Source organism: Gekko japonicus, unplaced genomic scaffold (genome assembly GCF_001447785.1).
Source record: "Gekko japonicus isolate JY-2015 unplaced genomic scaffold, Gekko_japonicus_V1.1 scaffold552, whole genome shotgun sequence".
Lineage (NCBI taxonomy): Eukaryota > Metazoa > Chordata > Lepidosauria > Squamata > Gekkonidae > Gekko > Gekko japonicus.
This window is the reverse complement of record NW_015167552.1, coordinates 349,343-366,775: the sequence shown is the minus strand read 5'-3', so window position 1 is coordinate 366,775 and position 17,433 is coordinate 349,343. Positions and strand designations below refer to the sequence as shown.

At 43.5% G+C, this 17,433-nt stretch overlaps 1 protein-coding gene across 1 annotated transcript; it reads left to right on the top strand.

The window, feature by feature from the left end:
- Window positions 1-249: 249 nt before the first annotated feature.
- Window positions 250-14,447, top strand: NPM1 (nucleophosmin (nucleolar phosphoprotein B23, numatrin)). Its single transcript, XM_015413706.1, has 11 exons — window positions 250-465; window positions 1,900-1,979; window positions 2,453-2,572; window positions 4,360-4,453; window positions 4,570-4,670; window positions 8,349-8,419; window positions 9,185-9,236; window positions 11,591-11,677; window positions 12,037-12,138; window positions 13,051-13,125; window positions 14,096-14,447. The coding sequence occupies exons 1-11, from the start codon at window positions 402-404 to the stop codon at window positions 14,132-14,134; spliced, it is 885 nt and encodes a 294-aa protein (XP_015269192.1). The 5' UTR covers window positions 250-401; the 3' UTR covers window positions 14,135-14,447.
- The last annotated feature ends 2,986 nt before the right edge of the window (window positions 14,448-17,433 follow it).

The following is a 17,433-nucleotide window of genomic DNA, read 5'->3' as shown; positions in this document are numbered from 1 at the left end:
AACAATCGCCTCCGTTGATACACCCCCCCCCCCCCCCCCCCCCCACCCCGCTGAGAAACCACGTTAAACAGCGCACGCGCCTTCGTCCGGAATCGGGGGGGGGGTATGTTCTCGCGGGATCTGCGAGCGGCCTTCAAACAAAGGAGGCCCACGATCGGGTCTCGCGAGATCCGCACTATAGAGGGGGGCGGTTTCCCCGCTGGTGACTCTCGCGAGACGTGCGAGCGTATATATACAGGAGGGGTCGAGAGGCGCGCGCTCTTTTTCTCGGGGGCGTTATTCCGTCCGTTGTGAGCGTCCCGCGCTGTAGGGCTCACGCATCCTTCCCCCCTCCCCGCCGTCCTTCCTCTGGGAATCTTGCTGAAGCGAAGGGAGAGACCCCCGCCAAGAACAACAGCAACATGGAGGACAGCAACATGGACATGGAGAACATGGGCTCCTTGCGGCCTCAGACCTTCCTCTTCGGTAAGCGAGGGCGCAGGCCGCCTGCCGGTCCCCCGGCCTTTCCCTTCGCCTCCTCTTTAACTCTCCTCCCCCTTTGGGTAGGACGGGGAGAAGAAAAGAGAAAAAGACGGGTACGCTTGGCCTGAGGCCCAGGTGGGCCTTCCCACGTGGCGGGGGTTACGCGCGTGTCGCCCTTGACCTTGGCCAGGTCCCGGTGGTGGGGCCTCTATTTTTTTTGTCCCTTCCGAAAGGATCTTCCCCGCCGCGCGCCTTTCCCCCTCTCGCTGCCCGTCTTGAACGTCAGCCCCAAAGCCTTTAGGGATGCCGGAGGTATGGCCTGACGCGTGGTCTCTCTAGACAAGGGGCGCCTTTTTCATTTTGCATCCGACCAGTTTTAATTTTCCACGTTGAGGAAACGGGGATGGGGAGCGGGTTGGTTTTTTTTTTTGACCGCCGCCAAAGAGGCCATTTTGGGTATCGTCGGCTTTTTATGGACAAAGGGCATGCGGGAGGAGGCGGCGTTGAGTGAAAACTGAGCACAAAGGCGTAGCAGGATCCAATCCTCTGGTTTAATCCACGGGTCTTTGGCTACGGTGCCTAAGGAGTCGTGTCTTGTTTCCCTTGGGGAAATCCCGTTGCCAACTGTGATTATCTGGCTACGGGTGGATGCTGTCTTTATTGGAAGAAATGTTTTCTACTTCTACTGTATGTGTTAAGATTACCTCTAAAGGCGTACAAGGTAGAATAATGTTAGCTGCGTGTAGGAAACTGGCATGCTAAGAGAAGCGGTTTTTGCTTGCTTGCTAATATATTGTGATCCAGCACTGAACTGTTCTTTTGTGCTGTAGTTTAGCCCAAACAAAAATATACCTACTTGAATAAAAGTTAGGCCAAGAAGAGACCTGTGTTAGTGGGGTGTAGTGGAAAATTGTTGTGAAGTTAAAGTTACAGAAGTGAGGGGAGGAGGTACAGAAAGGAATGGGCGGCCATGTGCGTAAGTAGGTGGTTCATGCTTCTCTTGTAAGCTGTAGATTAAAGTAGTGTGGAACTGGCAGCTTCTTTGTGACCTACAGGCATTTAGTGAAATTACATCCTCTGTGTCTGCCAACCCTGAAACAGGAGTCATGTTTACATTTGGCTTACAGCATGATGAACTTTTGAGAAGCCCTTTAGGAGTTAGTTGCCTAGGCTAGTGAAAATGTGCTTAACTGGTACGTAATGGATTTTATTTGCCAAATTGTGTTTGCAGAGGCTTGTGTTAAGTTTTTTGGGCAAAAAATTTTTTTAAAAGCTTTTTTCATAGTGTAGCCAAAATGGAAACTAAGACAGGCATCTTGTTTCTCCCCTGATACGTGTTTAAATAACTACCATAAAAATTTTCCAGGTATTTTCCTCTGAATGGAGCTAAATATTGAACAGACTACTACTGGTAACACATAAATCTGATTTTTGCAGGTTGTGAACTAAAGGCAGACAAGGACTATCACTTCAAGGTGAATGATGAAGAAAATGAGCATCAGCTGTCATTAAGAACAGTAAGTTCTGTTTTCTGGAAAATTCTAAAGCACTGTACCATTTCCTGGAGTGCCCAAATGAAATAGGTGCTGGGTGGGCGGGATAAATAAATACATTAAATAAATGCCAAGGAAAAGCTTTGGACCTATTACTTTTATGCGTCCATCTGAGGTTCACAATAAAGAGCGCTGCATACAGCAAAATACAATAAATCAACCGGGGTAGCTAGAGATGTAAAATCTCTGGAAATTTTGAAGCCACAGGGCCAAAAAGCATTTGGAAAATATGAACTGAATATTTGCAGTGTCCAACTTGGATTTTCTTTAAAAACCGATCAAATTGTTCAGTCACTTAAAATATTGGTCCACTTTGCCACTTTGATTTTGCATATCCAGCTTAGATGTTATTTTGAACAACTAAGTGAAATGCAGGCTTGGTTTATGTTGTATGACGCGTGCAGAAACTAAATATACGAACTTCAATTGTTGTACAGGTCAGTTTAGGAGCTGGTGCTAAAGATGAGTTGCATGTTGTTGAAGCAGAAGCACTGGACTATGAAGGCAACCAGATTACAGTCACACTGGCATCCTTGAAAATGTCAGTGCAGCCCACGGTAAGGAATGCTTACTTGTCAAAGACGGTGGGATAACGGGTAGGTAGAGATGTAAAATTTCTGGAAATTTTGAAGCTACAGGGCCAAAAGGATTTTGGAAACACCATTGAAGTCAAATGCTTATATGTAATTGCTTAGAATTGTAGTGTTAATTTCATATTAAACGTAAACATAAATTACTGATTTAACAACCTAAAATGTATTTGTATATTAGCATGCATACATATTTAGTTAAATGTATGGTACTTAAAACAATGCCTTCATTTTCTATAAGAAACTGCCAAAGTTCGCTGTACTTGGGGTTGTGTGCAGTGCTACTGTAGCATGTGTATCTTGATTTTTGCTATCAAGAGAGGTAGGGAACAAATTGAAGGTTGAAAACAAATTTTGCAGTATTGGGGCAGGGACAATCACATACAGTCCCAGTAGGTTGGACTTTTTCATATCAAGTTAAACTTTATAGCACTGAAGACATAGAATTGTATTATTAAACTCACTGTTAGCTGGTTAATTGTTAAGTTACAATATGTTCTTGGATTCAGCTTTTTAAAAAATCCATGTAATGACCACACAGAAGGACAGTATTCGAGCTAGCAACTGGCACCTTTTTTGTCCTGTACATCATTTTCTAATCCATAATGGGGCTAGAAGTACTATGTAATTACTTTCCTAGGGGACTGCTGGCTGTTAACAGTGCAGTGCACACTTATTTGTGTCTCTTGGAAGCTGCTGCCTTGAGAATTGAGCTGATCCAGGTCATAATGCTAGCTTGTTGACTAGGTGAAAATGTTTTGGCCAGATGCAATTATAGAGGTAGGCTTCTGGCTTCCTTAGGCTATTTTTCATAGGGCTGATATGTCCCTATCATAGCTGATATGTTGACTTTTGATCATTTTCATGCATTGATACCACAATGAAGGGTATTGTGGAAGGAGACTAATTTGCAGCCAAATGACCAAAGCCCCAGGTACCTTGAACTTTAAAACGAATGGTCTTTCTTGATTTGTATGGCTGTATTTTGATGTTCTGGAGGGGTACTTCAGGTGTCACAGAAGTACATAGAGGGGCATGTGTTGCCTATTTCTGCTAGGCAGTTTAATGGTGGTAGTTGTCCTCTCTGTCGCTCAGGCAGTATGTATGGTGTGCTTTGAGCCCTATAACACTATACAATTTATAATAAGTGTTTTGTAAATGTACTTCTCTCCCCTTTGTTCGACTTCTAAGGGAGAAAAATATATGTGCAAAATACTGTTTGTCATGTATAGTGCGGCCAAGATAGTTAGGGTCAGACTGACTATGCATCTTCCATGCTTAGACTGTCATTAGTTGATTTGGCTAGGTGGCAGACGGATTGAAATGTGGCACAGCTTTAACTCTTGTTCAGTTGAAGGCTTGTTTTAATTCCCTACTGGTATGCTGCTTGCGCCAAAATGTGGTTCCCCTCCAACTTGAGTGACAGTATGTTTTTCCTAGAAGACTACAAGTTTTCTTTGTTTCATCTTTTTGTTAGTGTGTGCTGTTTTAAGCATTTCAGAAAAGCGAACAAGGAAGGTTTTATGTAAAACTTAACTGCCACATTTTGCAGCATGCCTTAGCTCTGAGGAACTGAGCACCATAGGTCTAAATGGCAAAAGCTACATTGCCGACCTTGCATTCTTGACTTATCATTGTGGAATTCTTGTCTGGCATTGTTTTGAGCTATACGGGTAACAGATGGTCCAGCTACACTGTAGAGTAAACTTAAGGCAAAGCAGTTTTAACCCATTTTTGTTCCTTTTTGTCTTCAGGTTTCATTGGGAGGCTTTGAAATTACACCACCTGTAATCCTCCGATTGAAATGTGGCTCTGGGCCTGTCTATGTCAGTGGTCAACATCTTGTGGGTATGAAACTTAACTCTTTTTTTTTTTTTGCTATTTTAAATTGAACAGTTTGCAGTTTTTTTGCTGAGGGCTGGAAGACTTCTCTGTCTTATCAGTCCTCTTTTGTGCCTTCTTAGCATTAGAAGAAGAGCCAGAATCTGAAGATGAGGAAGAAGAGAAGGTTGTGAATACTTCAGCAAAGAGGCCCTCCAATGTGACCCTGAGTAAACTTCCACAGGTAAACTTGGAAAAGTAGTGGAGATACGATCTTCCTTGGCTTTGCAATGGGAATTGCGCTCCAAGACTCAGTTATGAATAAGGCAGCATTTTTAAATAGTGGGGATGGATCCAACGAGCCACTCCACTGAGCAAAATTTGAAGCCTTCCTTCAGCTGAAAAATGGGCCAATGCAGTTGGTAGGATGGGACATCCCATAAACCATGTGATAGGATTAGGATATAAAAATTAAAACCAAGTAAAAACTGAAACCAGGACATATTAAACTGTGCAAAGCTACACGATGGGATCATATGATACGGTGAGAAGTAGTACATAGTACGGTGCCAGAGTGGTGTAGTGGTGGACTGTAATCTGGATAGCTGGGTTTGCTTCCTTCACATTAAGCCTCCTGAATGACCTTGGGGCCAGTCACAGCTCTCTAATCTCTCAGTCCCACCTACCTCACAAGCAGCGTTCCCTCTAAGCTGAGTTAGTGTGAGCCAGCACAAGGGTTTTTTTGCCTCCGGCTCACATTTTTGTCTTAGCTCAGGGAGGAGGGCTCCAGAGCAAACTAATTTATGCAAGTAGCCAAATTGCTTGCTCACAACGTTAATGCCAGTAGCTCACAAAGTAGAATTTTTGCTCATAAGACTCCACAGCTTACAGGGAGCATTGGTCACAAGGTGCCTGTTGTGGGGAGAGGAAGGGAAGGTGATTGTAAGCTACTTTCATAGAGAAAAGAGGAGTATTAAAACCTACTCTTCTGTAGAACAAAGTTTGAGTTCAGTGACACCTTTATGACAAAAATTTTGTTCAAGGTATGAGCTTTTGTATGCTTGCACACTTCCTCAGATATGTTGAAATTGAAGTTAAAACTTATTGATGTGTATGTAGAGGGCAAGCAGTAAATTAGCATACAGCATAACAATTATGTTTTAACAGATGCAAAAACTAAACAGTTATAACAAGTTTAGTTTGTTTAGATTTAAGGGGAAAACACAGTAAATATGTCAAAACAGAAGACTGATGGTGTAAAAGTGTCCTTTTACTTTTGTTATGCTCCATTTCTCTCAAACGTAGTAATTAACAGCGACCTTTTCTTTGAGATGAGGTGGATGGTTGAGCACTGTAGGTCTTCTCTGTCACTAGATCGGAGAAATTTTTACAATCACTATTCCAATATATTAAAAAAGAAACTCAATAAAATACAGAGGGTGTATAGTACTTCTTGATGAGAATACATATGTAAGGACTGAACGAGGCTAGTATACATAATGCATTAAGAAACCAATATCCCTGTTGAGTTGGGTGTGTGTGTCGCTGAGTGTCATAATAACTTGTAATTCAGCGGTTTCCCTTTCCCTTCTGTTCCTGAAGTTCCTTTGTAATAAAACAGCTACTTTGAGGTCAGCCATTGAATGTCCTGGAAGGCTGAAGTGTTCTACAGATCTCCCAGTCTTGTGATTTCTGATGTCAGATTTGTTACAGTTTATCCTTTGGCATAGGGTTTGACCTATTTACCCTATGTAGAGAACCAAAGGGTATTGTTAAGCATTTTAATGGCATATACAATGTTAAGAGATGAGGTCCAGTGATTATGCTGTCTGTCTGGTGTATGTGGCAGCAAAGTTGGCATTTGGGTTTATTGCAAGCTCTGGTGCCAGTGTCCATGTTCAAATTAGGTGTTTCATCATTGTGAGTGAAAAGCTTTTTGAGACTGGGGGAGGGGACTGCCTGTATGCAAGAAAAGATTGGCCCTGCAGTATTCCCTCCATGCTTGAGAGGAGAGAAATGGAGTGTAACAAAAGTAAAAGGACACTTTTACACAACCAGTCTCCTTTTTTGACATATTTACTGTGTTTCCCCCTTAATTAAATCCAAACAAACTTAACTTGTTATAACTGTTCAGTTTTTGCATCTGTTAAAATATCATTGTTATGCTGTATGCCAATTTACTCTTCTCCCTCTATATACACATCAGTGAGCTTTTCCCTTCAGTTTCAATGTATCTGAGGGAAGTGTTGCATGCATACCAAAGGTAATACCTCGAATAAAACTTTTTTGGTCGTAAAGGTGCCACTGAACTCAAACTTCTACTGCTTCAGACCAACATGGCTGCCCACCTGAATCTATTTACTCTTCTATAGTTTAGCTGCTTTCCCTTTATTCAAGCACCGTTCTTGAACCACTTGCATTATGATAAAGCCCCATTGCCTGTGCAGAAAGCCCTCCCGAATAATCCAGTTTTGCATAGTTTGCAAAATGCCGGGAGAGCGGGGAGCCTCCCTGACCTCACTGGGGAAGCCATTCTGGTAGGTGGGGGCCACAACAGAGAATGCACATGTGGGCAGTTACTTGTCTTTCCCATTTGCAGGGTGGCGCCTGCAGAAGGACCTGCTCAAAGCTGTTGTGGTGGAGCATAGAGGGAGAAGCAGTCTGATAGACATGAGAGTCCAGGGGCTTTATATGTGGTAGCCGATAGCTTAAACTGAGCTCAGTAACAAATAGACAGCCAGCAGATCAGAGCCATATGCACGCTCTTGTCTAGTTCCTGCTATTTTTCAAGCCACAGCATTCTGGAACAGAGTCTCTGGGTTGGTTTTTGGGGGGAGACCAATGTACAGTGCATGACAGTAGTCTAGTCTGATTACTGTGGTGGGCAGGTCAGGCATTATCAAAGGATGAGGCCATCTTAACAGGTTAGGCGGAGCTGGTGGAAAGGCATTTTTGTGGCTGCATCGACTTGCTACTCTTGCAGTTGGATCCAGTATAACCCCATAGCTCTTGAGTGAGTCAGCGGGGGTCAGATGAACTCCATCAAAGGAGGGAAGCACAATGTCCTTCAAGATCTCAGCCTTCCCAGCCCACATTACTGCTGTCTTTGGCTGGGTTTAGTTTCTTCACTTTTTTCCATTTACCTACAATGGACAGGCAGTGATTGGTTTCTTCACTTTCGTCCATTTACCTACAATGGACAGGCAGTGACTCAAGGCTTTTGGTAAAGGTTGAATTGCATGGAGGATAGGACTGCACCCAGTTGAACCACACAAGATGGGTCATACATGGATGGCAACTGGTCTCTGGCAGCCCTGGATGATGGTCTGAGGATTGGCTTGAACCAGTCCATCCTCTGATGCCTGTTTCCATCTCCCAAGATGGCATGGTCCACTGTATTAAAGAAATGGTCTCTATCCCAAAACCCAGCCTGAAAAGAGTCCAGAGCAGATGAGTTATTGAAAAAGACCTGGAGGGGGTCTGCTACTGCTTTCTCAATTACTTTGCCCAGGACAGGTAGATTAGAGACTGGGCAATAATAGGCCATGTCATTTTTTATAGGGACAATTCTTTAAGCAGTGGACAGAAACCGGCTCTTTGAATGGCCAAGAAAAACTCCTCTGAGTTAATTACTAGTTTGTGATAGACATCAGGCTTAAGGGTCCAGGACACAAGTAGTGGCCTTCGCAGATCCCAGGATCCCGTCAGCAGCCATCACAGTAATTGGGTCAAGTGGCCATTCCTCCAACAGAAGAGACACTCAAGTTGGAGGAAAGTTGGATCTTTGCTCTTAATCCCGTAAATTTGTGTACAAAACCCAGAGATCTTATTAGTTCACAGCACTACTATATACACTTAAAGAGTGGCATGGATTGGATGTGCTGGGATATAAATAATCTTGATTTACATGTGCTTCTTACAGAAAAAAGCAAAACTGACAGAAGAAATTGATGATGACGATGAAGAGGATGATGATGAAGATGATGATGATGAGTATGTCATTCTAAATACTTGTACAGAACCCGTCATAATTGTTCAAGCAATTATTGAGTTGCATTTTAAAGTGCTTTTTTATTTTATGGAACGTTAACAGTATTAATAGGGGGCACCATCTGTGATAGAGGTGGGGTATTTGCTATATTGGGTTTAAATGTTACTTTAAAGGCAGTCTCAGCTGGGATTTGTTTTGGTGTGTTTCAGGAGTAGCAGATGCCTCAGATCATAATTTCACTAGTGAGAAGAGTAGGATAAGACAGGTTTTAAGTCCAGTAGTCCCCTGTTACATTGAGCCTGAATTTTGAGAATGGTCAGTCATTGGCACCACAAAATGGCTGTCATGGGGGATCCTGTGGCTAGTCACAGGATGCTGGTGTGTTCCAAGACAAAGCATTCTCTTAAAAGCGGAGGCTGCTTTTTCCAAATGGTTGCTCCCTGCAGGCATGAAGCGTTTGCCTCCTGGGTGCTTCTGAATCAGCTCTTACTCCAGTGATCTGGAGAAAAGCTATGATTGGCTCTTTGAAGGAAGAGCAGATGGGGGGGGGAGTGGGGGAAAGCAGATTGTATTCACAGGCACCGCATTCGGCATAATTGAAGTACCATTTTACTTGAGAAATCTGAATTTGCTTCTGTTTGGACATGCCATCAGCTGCAAACTGTAGGTTGTTAATCTTTTAAATATAAAGCTGGAGGAGTGCATCTGAATGTTCTTTAAATGTTAGAATTATGCGGAATGCATGCTGATTGCAATTTTGATTGTAGTGATGATGAGGATGAGGAGGATGAAGAGGAAGTGAAGACTCCAGCAAAAAAAGTGAGTCACGTCTACAGTACAGTTGCTTCTCCATTGTACTGAGCCATCCGTTTAACTGAAGGCCTGTTAAAATTGCATCATTAGAAGGATGAATGCTGTCTTGAATACTGTGACCTAGTAACTGTGGAGATAGTTTCAGAGGGCAGTCAATGTTGATCTGTGGTAGAAAAGCCAGGTTCGATTCCAGTAATGTTCAAGAGCCAAAGAACTTTGATTGTTGAGAGCTGTAAGTTACTACTGGATTTGAATCTGGCTAAGCTAACCATAAATATTTGGGCATAATTCAAATATTCAAGCATTTGAATCTAGCCAACCATAAATATTCAGGCATAATTGAGTCCGATCCAGACAAATGTTGCACTTTTATTGGTTCTTGGTTGTGCCAGGCTTAAGTTCCAAGACTTCAGTTTGTAAAATGGATGCTTTTTTAGCTTTCTGTATCCTCCCAAGGATTGGAAAATGTAAGTACTGCAGTAGAAAAGAGATGGAGACAAGCCAGCTTCATTCTCAAAACCTTGAATGCCAAGATATTTCTCCATTCACGTTTTTCAGTTTCAGTGTCCCCATCTGCTATGATTTCTATTGTAATCGATTCTAGTAGCATCTTTTTGGGGAAGCCGTGCGTTTCCACTTCCCAAGCTTAGTTGCTGGCTCCATTGATCAGGGGGTATTTAAATCTTTGACTGTATATTCAAGGTATACTGTCGTCAGTGTCTCAGTCCTATTCAGCTGCTAGGTGTAGTGAGGGCTTGTGAAGGTCGGAAAACAAGCACTGCCTCTGCAGCATACCTGCAGAATTCCTTTGCAGGATGTGGCTGCTGTACTCGCCCACATGCTCTTTCCTACAGCTGGTGTTAAGGCAGGGAGAGCGTTACTGGAGGCCCGTGTGGTTCAGCTGCATGTCTTGGGCCTCTTAAGGTACGGCCGTTGCAATGTTACACACCTGGTTGCCTGTGGCCATAATTGTACCCATGGAAGTTCCTTTCTGTAGTGGTAAAAGCTGTGCATGTGGGAACGGTGGTTTAATTGCTGTGCCGAGATAGAGGGCAGGTTGACCATCCTTGGTTTCGATTACAGAGCTGTGCTGTGCCCTCAAGTGGTCAGGGCAGTGAAGTTATCTCAGGACCCTTCCATGGCACACTGTGTTCCGTTCCTTCCATCTGGTTACAGTTAGTTGGGTCAGAGAAGCTGTCACATTACTTGTATGGTTTCAGCATCTTTGCCATTTGTGAACAGTGTCGTACCAATAGAGGCCTTTTTAAGCACCTGATAAAACTTGCCTTTAAAAAAAAAATGTAATATTTGTAGACTAAATTTGAACTTCAGCAGATGAGATGTTCTGAAGCTGCTCTGTGCATACAGATCTTAGGGCTTTAAAAACAAGGTTTCAGTCACGTTACCTCCTGGGCAGAAATCTCTCCTGGAAGGTTTGCCTCTTGACACTTTGCTGCAGGGCTTGTACATTACTACACAATGCTTGGTTGCCGCCTGACCCACTAGATGGCACTGTGGTTTAAAGAATGAAAATGGGACTAGGCATCTTCACAGTGAAGCCGCAGACTTCCATGAGGGATTAATTTATCTGAAACCAGTGCATGTTTTTATAGCTGCTGCAATTGCTGGTGGAAAAGGTGTAATCTAGAGTTTGATATTTGGTTAGATGTCACTCACTTTACTTTACATCAGAGTTTTACATGAAACATGCACAGTTGTGCAGTCTATGTTGGTATGTTCTCATTATGCCCCAGAATGGATATGCCTGCAGTTACAATGAGCCACAGCCAGCAACTAAGGAAAAGGCTTTCCATTCATGACCAGTGGAAATGCTGCCCTTATTTGCATTGTCCTCCTAGCTATCACTCTTCAGCTGAAGTTGCTCTTCGTATTGTAAATTGCAACTTCATTCTAACACCTAGATGCCTTATTTATCTATGAGCATTTTGCTGTGACTTGCCACTTGGTATTTCTTGGCATGGAGTATGTATTTGGTGGTGGTGGTGGGGAATTCCTTTGCGTCGGTTCTCTACATTCCATGTGGATGGGGTGATCCAAGGCAAGATACAATTACTACTCATCAGACAGGTATTTTGTCACAGTATACTTGCTGATTTAGTTGGCCAGGAATAAAGGGCAAGGCCATTTGGGACTGCTTGGCTGTAATTTGGCTCAATTTACATTGTGTGCTACATCTGTTAGTATATATAGTGCTGGTTTCTAGGAAGCTAATTCTTTGGCTGGATCTCATAAGGATATTGAGCATGCATTCTTACCTATGTAGTGGTTAAATTATGTCTTACAGCATGTAGTTTGAATAAGGTTTAAGGGTTTTTAAATAAAATGTATTGTAATTCCAGCCGGCCCGTGATTCTTCTGCGAAAAACACACCAAAATCAAACCAGAATGGAAAAGATTCTAAGCCAGCGACTCCAGCTAAAACAAAAGTGAGTGAGCATAATATATCAGTATTTACTATTTGACAACAGATTTCGTAAAATGGTGAGGAAAGAATTGAATGTGATCATAATCTTTTTGATTTGGAAATGGCTCAAACAAGTTAATGATGTCTAAATAAAACAGGTATACTTTTAGGACTGGGAACCAGAGGTAGAGTTTATATAACTAGTATAAGCTACATAGTATCACCTGAGGTTTGGCTGTGCACAACAAAGTATATAACAGTGTATTTAAATCTGCAGTTAAAGTGTACTGGAGACAAGACGGGGAGAAGATTCAATTATTTGTCATCAGTTTTTTTGCCACAGTATTGGGGAGAAGCTTATACAAACTGCTTGTGTTTCAGACTCCAGAATCTCATAAGGAGAAGAAACCACAAACTCCAAAATCACCAAAACCCTCTTCTCTAGAGGAGATGAAAGCAAAAATGCAGGCACAAGTACAAAAGGTAAGTTAACAAGTCAGTCAGTTAGTGATGGCACTTTGCTGAGGAAATAGTGATCAGGGACAGGGAAACATTAAATTTTCTGTAGTGTTTTAATAGGCTCGGATTTTAACAATGGTGGAAGGTCCTATAGTTGGCTTATTTGTCAGCGTGCAGCAAACCCAAGGGAGAAAAGGACCATTACGCATTTTCCTGATGAGAAGGCGGAGTAGGTGTAACCAGGCATGTAATTTGGGAGGCCGAGCTATTTTTGGCTGGTTGGGCCTTCACGGATAGTTTCAGAAATTCTCTAGAGCAGGGGTTTCCAACTTTTTTGGTATGGTGACCCACAAGTCCAAATGTTCTTGGTATGGTGACACATCCAAGGTTGGTGGGGTTTGGTTTTTTTGCATCCTAGGCAAACTTGGTACTCATCTAGTTAAATGTTCCATTATCTACTGTGGCTAACCAGGTGTTTTTGAGAAACCAGCAAACGTCACGCAGAGCGTTAACTGCCCCAACTGTGAACCTGAAGCAAATGGCCTTCCACCATTCAAACCCTTTGACCACCCTCTCCTCCTTTATTACTCTCTGTAGTCCCCCTAAGAGTCTGCTTATTCCAGTAACCATCAGGACATGTTTTACTTGATCAGCATGTATACAGAAAACAACAACTAATGTATAGAAGATACTGACCATGATACTGAAAGATACTGAAAGGGCTGACCCTGGAAACAGTATTTTCCATATATTAGTTGGGTTTTTTAATGGTTTCAAAATACAATGGTTGGGAAACACTGCTGCAGACTGCTAGCACAGGAATGGATATACCTTACAGTAGAGCATGGAAGTGCCTTTTGCCATATGGCTTGGGCTGCAGATCAGTTGGCTTAGTTTATTTTTATTCTTGGTTATATCTTTTCCTTTTCACCATAGGGAACTGTTCTTCCTAAAGTGGAAACCAAGTTTGTGAATTACGTTAAGAATTGTTTCAGGACAGAGGATCAGAAGGTAATGGCATTTATTATGGTTTGATGAGATCTCTGTAGTGCAGTTCTTCACTTTTCCCCCTGTCACTTTGCATACTTGGAACAGAAGACGGTTACTAGGTTGCAAAACAGTACTTAGGTTAAGCTGATATAAGTGGCGATTGTGTGTGAGAAGTTTTCTCCCTTTTACATGGTCAGTAAGCTTTTTCACTAAACCCACAGGAATCTCCAGCACCATTTTAACCAAATGGAGAAGGGGGAAAAAGTGCTGTGGTTTTTCTCTGCTGAATTTGGCCAGCCTGCCATCCAGTTTCCTTTCTGCAGAGAAAAGGGAACTACTGCGCTGGAGCCTCTGGCAGTCTGGAGGCTTTTCTTTCCCAAAATCAACCCAGCATCTGTGTGAGAGCAGGCCAGAAGGTGGTGGTGCTGGTATCAGGAAGCAAGCTGTGTTGGGGCTAGACCTTGTAAATCTTAAATTTCCCTATCAAAATTCCTTTAACAAAACAGTTATGATTTTCTGCTTCCCCCCAGACAGTTCAAAGGGGGAGGGGGATCGTGTCTGTCAAAGGGAGACGGCTCGAAAGCCGCTAGTTGAGCTACTGAAGTGGGTTTGGACAGAAGGCAGGGCAGGCAGAGTTCAGACAGTATTTGCCTAACTGAGACACACCCTTCCTTTTGCTTTCTTTGACTGTGCTTTATAGAGTGAGAGCAGCCTTGAGGGGGGGGGGGAACTCCTCAGTAACTTTAATGTATAAATGTACCAAACAGTGCATGTGGTTTTTTGGGGAGCGTTTTTCAAAATTGAAGTAGGCCTGAATTCTTACGTACACTGGTCCTCTTATCCATGCATCCAGACAAATAATGTGTACATGAGTACTGCATCAAATGTCGGTCTGTATTTGAAAGGATATCTAAACGTGCTACATTCTCTTTTGTGTTTTTAGATTGAGAAAGGATATCTAAATGTGCTACATTCTCTTTTGTGTTTTTAGATTATTCAAGCACTCTGGCAGTGGAGACAGACTTTGTAAGCAAGAGGCTTAAAACGGTTCCTTCCACCCCCCACCCAGTTTCAGTCCTGTATGTTTAACCATTAATATCTGGCTGTCCTTTTTTTTGTAAATGCTAAAGCTTTCCCTGCAGAGTCTGATTAATGTTGTCCAGAACGTTTTGCCAAGAATGTGTTGTTCAAAATGCCTGTTCAGTTTGTAAAGACGAGGATTTCCACCCTTTGGTTCATTTCAAATATGTATGGAATGTTTTGATAATGCATAGTAAGTGGTGATCAGACTGATGGAAATGATGGGGAGACTAAATGTGAAAATAAAATGCAGTTATTTTGAATACTTTAGTTGCCTCTTTTGTGGTGTCAGTGTTTAGCCTCTGCCACGTACATTGCAGTAGGCCCATTAAAACATGGTGGCTGAGTGGCCTACATTTATTAAGAACTTGCGTTACGCAGTTCCTTGGCAAAATGCCTAACTGGCTACCAGGCCACTTTTCTATTATTGACTTGGTATCCCATTGCTTGGTTCCTAAACCTGGTTATCCTGAAGCCTCTAGTGGGGCTAGTACATTTCAGAGAAGTGACTTGATCGCCTGTCTCTGGCCTCCAGGCCCTGGTATTCTTTGGAGGTCTCCCATCTAAGTACTTGCCAGGGTCGGCCCTGCTTAGCTTCCGAGATCTGACGAGTGGGCTCAGGGCGGCGTACAACACAAGCGATAGAACCAATAAAACAACAGATGGCACAATAAACAATAACAGAAAAGACCCATGCCTCACATCAGGTGTATAAAAAGCTCCAGTGCCCAAATAGTGTTATCTAAATCCAGGCACTGGGAAGCCAGAATGGCTGAATGCTCGCTGCCTCAACTGAAAGTCTGGCGGAACAGCTCCGCTTTACAGGCCCTGCAGAACTGTCATAGGTCCCTCAGGGCCCTGAACTCAGGTGGGAGTCTGTTCCACCAGGTTGGGCCAAAAAAAGCCCTTGCCCTATTTGAGGCTATGCAGACGTCCCTTGGGCCAGGGGTCACCAGGAGATGCTGCTCGGAGGAGCGTAAATCTGTCTGGGGCTTATATGGGTCTAGCTGTGATATATCCAAAGCACTTTCTGCCTGATGCCTGCTAATTCCCCCAGTTTAGCTGCTGTCACTTGCTCTATATTTCAAGTTGGTTTTGAGCGCCCCCCCCCCCAATAAATAAATCAGGAATGGCTTTTGGGGATGCTGAAGGAGGCTCCAGCTGGAGTGGAAAACAGGTCTGCTTTCTGCTGTTGGAATCCTACTCACAAAATATTCTTTCCCCCTCTCCTAGGATGATTGGGAGGTGGGGAAAAGTACCGATGTTTCTCAATTGCTCCAGTGGAGCCTAGTACATTAGGCCTTTGGGTGATGGGGACTGTGGAGAGAAGGATGGTTTAGGATCAGCCGCTTGCCTGTCCCAACTTTCTGGTGCAACGCTGTTCTGTACAGTCCAACATTAAAGGATGAGCTGTATTAGTTGCTAACTGGCATCTCCATCTTCAGTTGCGTACATGTAACGAAGGTCATCAGCATGGATTCAGCACTCCCTTAGCACAAGGATTTTTAAAAGTAGTGAACGGTAATTCCCACTGTTGGTGGTGGCTGCTACAACTGAATAGTTGAGGGTTACCAGCCTTTATGTTGTTCAAAGAAGGGGAGAGGCTGGTCAGGGCCCATGGGACCGAGGTGGGTGGGAAAAATCCATGCAGGGTAGTAGGCTGCAGCAATTGGGTGAGACCATGTGGAAAAGATGGTAAGATCTGACTCAAATCTGCCTTTACATTTGGTACATTTTGCTTGGGGGCTCTGGAGTCTCTCCTTGATAGGATTATGACAAATGGTGCTTGGGTCCACTGGATTATTTCCATTGATAGAAGGAGAAAAAAAACCCTGCCACTGTAAATACTGGACTCCCCCATGCTATTTGCTTGGGGTCCTCAGCCTCCAGGAGTAGAAGAGATTGGATTTATACCCCCCCCTCCACTACACAAAGGAGTCTCAGAGCGGCTTACAATCTTCTTTTGCCCTCCCCACAAGAGACACCCCTGTGAGGTAGGTGAGGCTGAGAGAGTTCTTTGAGAACTGCTCTTGAGAGAAGAACTTTGAAAGAACTTGTGACTGACCCAAGGTCATACCAGCAGGTACATGTGGAAGAGTGGGGAATTAAACCCGGTTCTCCCTGATTAGAGTCTGTGCTCCTAGCCACTACACCAAACTGACTCTTGTTTGGGTCTGAAGGAAGGGGGTAGGTAATCTGTGGAAATCAGAAGAGACTTTTTACGATGGGACCCCCTCTAGCTTGAAAACATGAAGTTGCCTTCTACTGGATCAAACCATCAGTCAGTCAAAGTTAGTATTGTCCGCTCTGGCAGCAGCTTTCCGTGGTATCAGACATTTTTCAGATCTCTGTTTTTCAGACCTGCATGCCAAACAGGCTCTACCACTGAGCCACGGCTCCTCCCCTAAATGTCTTCTGGCATCCCCTGTCAAAGTTCTGGTTTCTATGGCATGCCCAGCGGCACAGGGTCTTTCTGTGGCACAACCTGTTTCTTCCCTAGCTGGTTACTTACTCTGATTTAAGGTCCCATGCTTGCTTATCCATTGGTATTATCCTCACGGTTTCTGTAGTCTTTTATGTGGGTAGACCTGGAATAAAGTTTCGATCCTACACTCTCTTCCGTTTATTCCTTCAACTTCTGGTCTCTCGGTGTATATGGTACTACCACTTCCTGATTGTCATTCTTTAGTGTTCCGCTCTAGCAGTGAAAACAAGTCCAGGTTGTACTTTCCGTGCTGAGACAGCGTTGCTGTTCCTGGTCTGATCAGGCCCGAGGCTTTTTTTTGAAAATAAGTAAATATCCCACAAATGGTATTAGACAGTTCCTTGCCATAAGGAACTCTGTCTGAAATTCAACACAAATGTGCAGTATTCTACTTCCTGGGGTGGCTGGAGAATGTAGCCCTCACCTAGGTTTCTCACTAGGGCCCCCCTCTACTGCTAGTGTTTCTTGACTCACCTACATCATGTAGTTCAAAAAGTACACCAAGAACACTAGTCGATGGGACTGAATGGAGACCTTATTCAAATCTGTGTGGGATTGGAGGAGTGACTTCAAAGTCTGGAAAATTCAAAACAGTGGCCTTCAATCTATAGGTCAGGTTCCACAGGTTGGTCTCAGTCCCTTATGCCGTTGGTGGTCAGGGCGGAGGGGAGTGCAAGTGTGCCTTGCCTTTTTGCATACGCGGCCAAGCTCATTCAGCAGGGAGTCCTTATCAGTGTGTTGCCTAACACTCATTTTCTCCTTTC

Bases quoted from the DNA above. Each gene is read 5' to 3' on its own strand.
- NPM1 (XM_015413706.1), top strand. From the start codon at position 402: ATGGAGGACAGCAACATGGACATGGAGAACATGGGCTCCTTGCGGCCT. The intron at 4,454-4,569 runs GTATGAAACTTA...GTGCCTTCTTAG, and splicing joins CAGTGGTCAACATCTTGTGG to CATTAGAAGAAGAGCCAGAA. The intron at 9,237-11,590 runs GTGAGTCACGTC...TTGTAATTCCAG, and splicing joins TGAAGACTCCAGCAAAAAAA to CCGGCCCGTGATTCTTCTGC.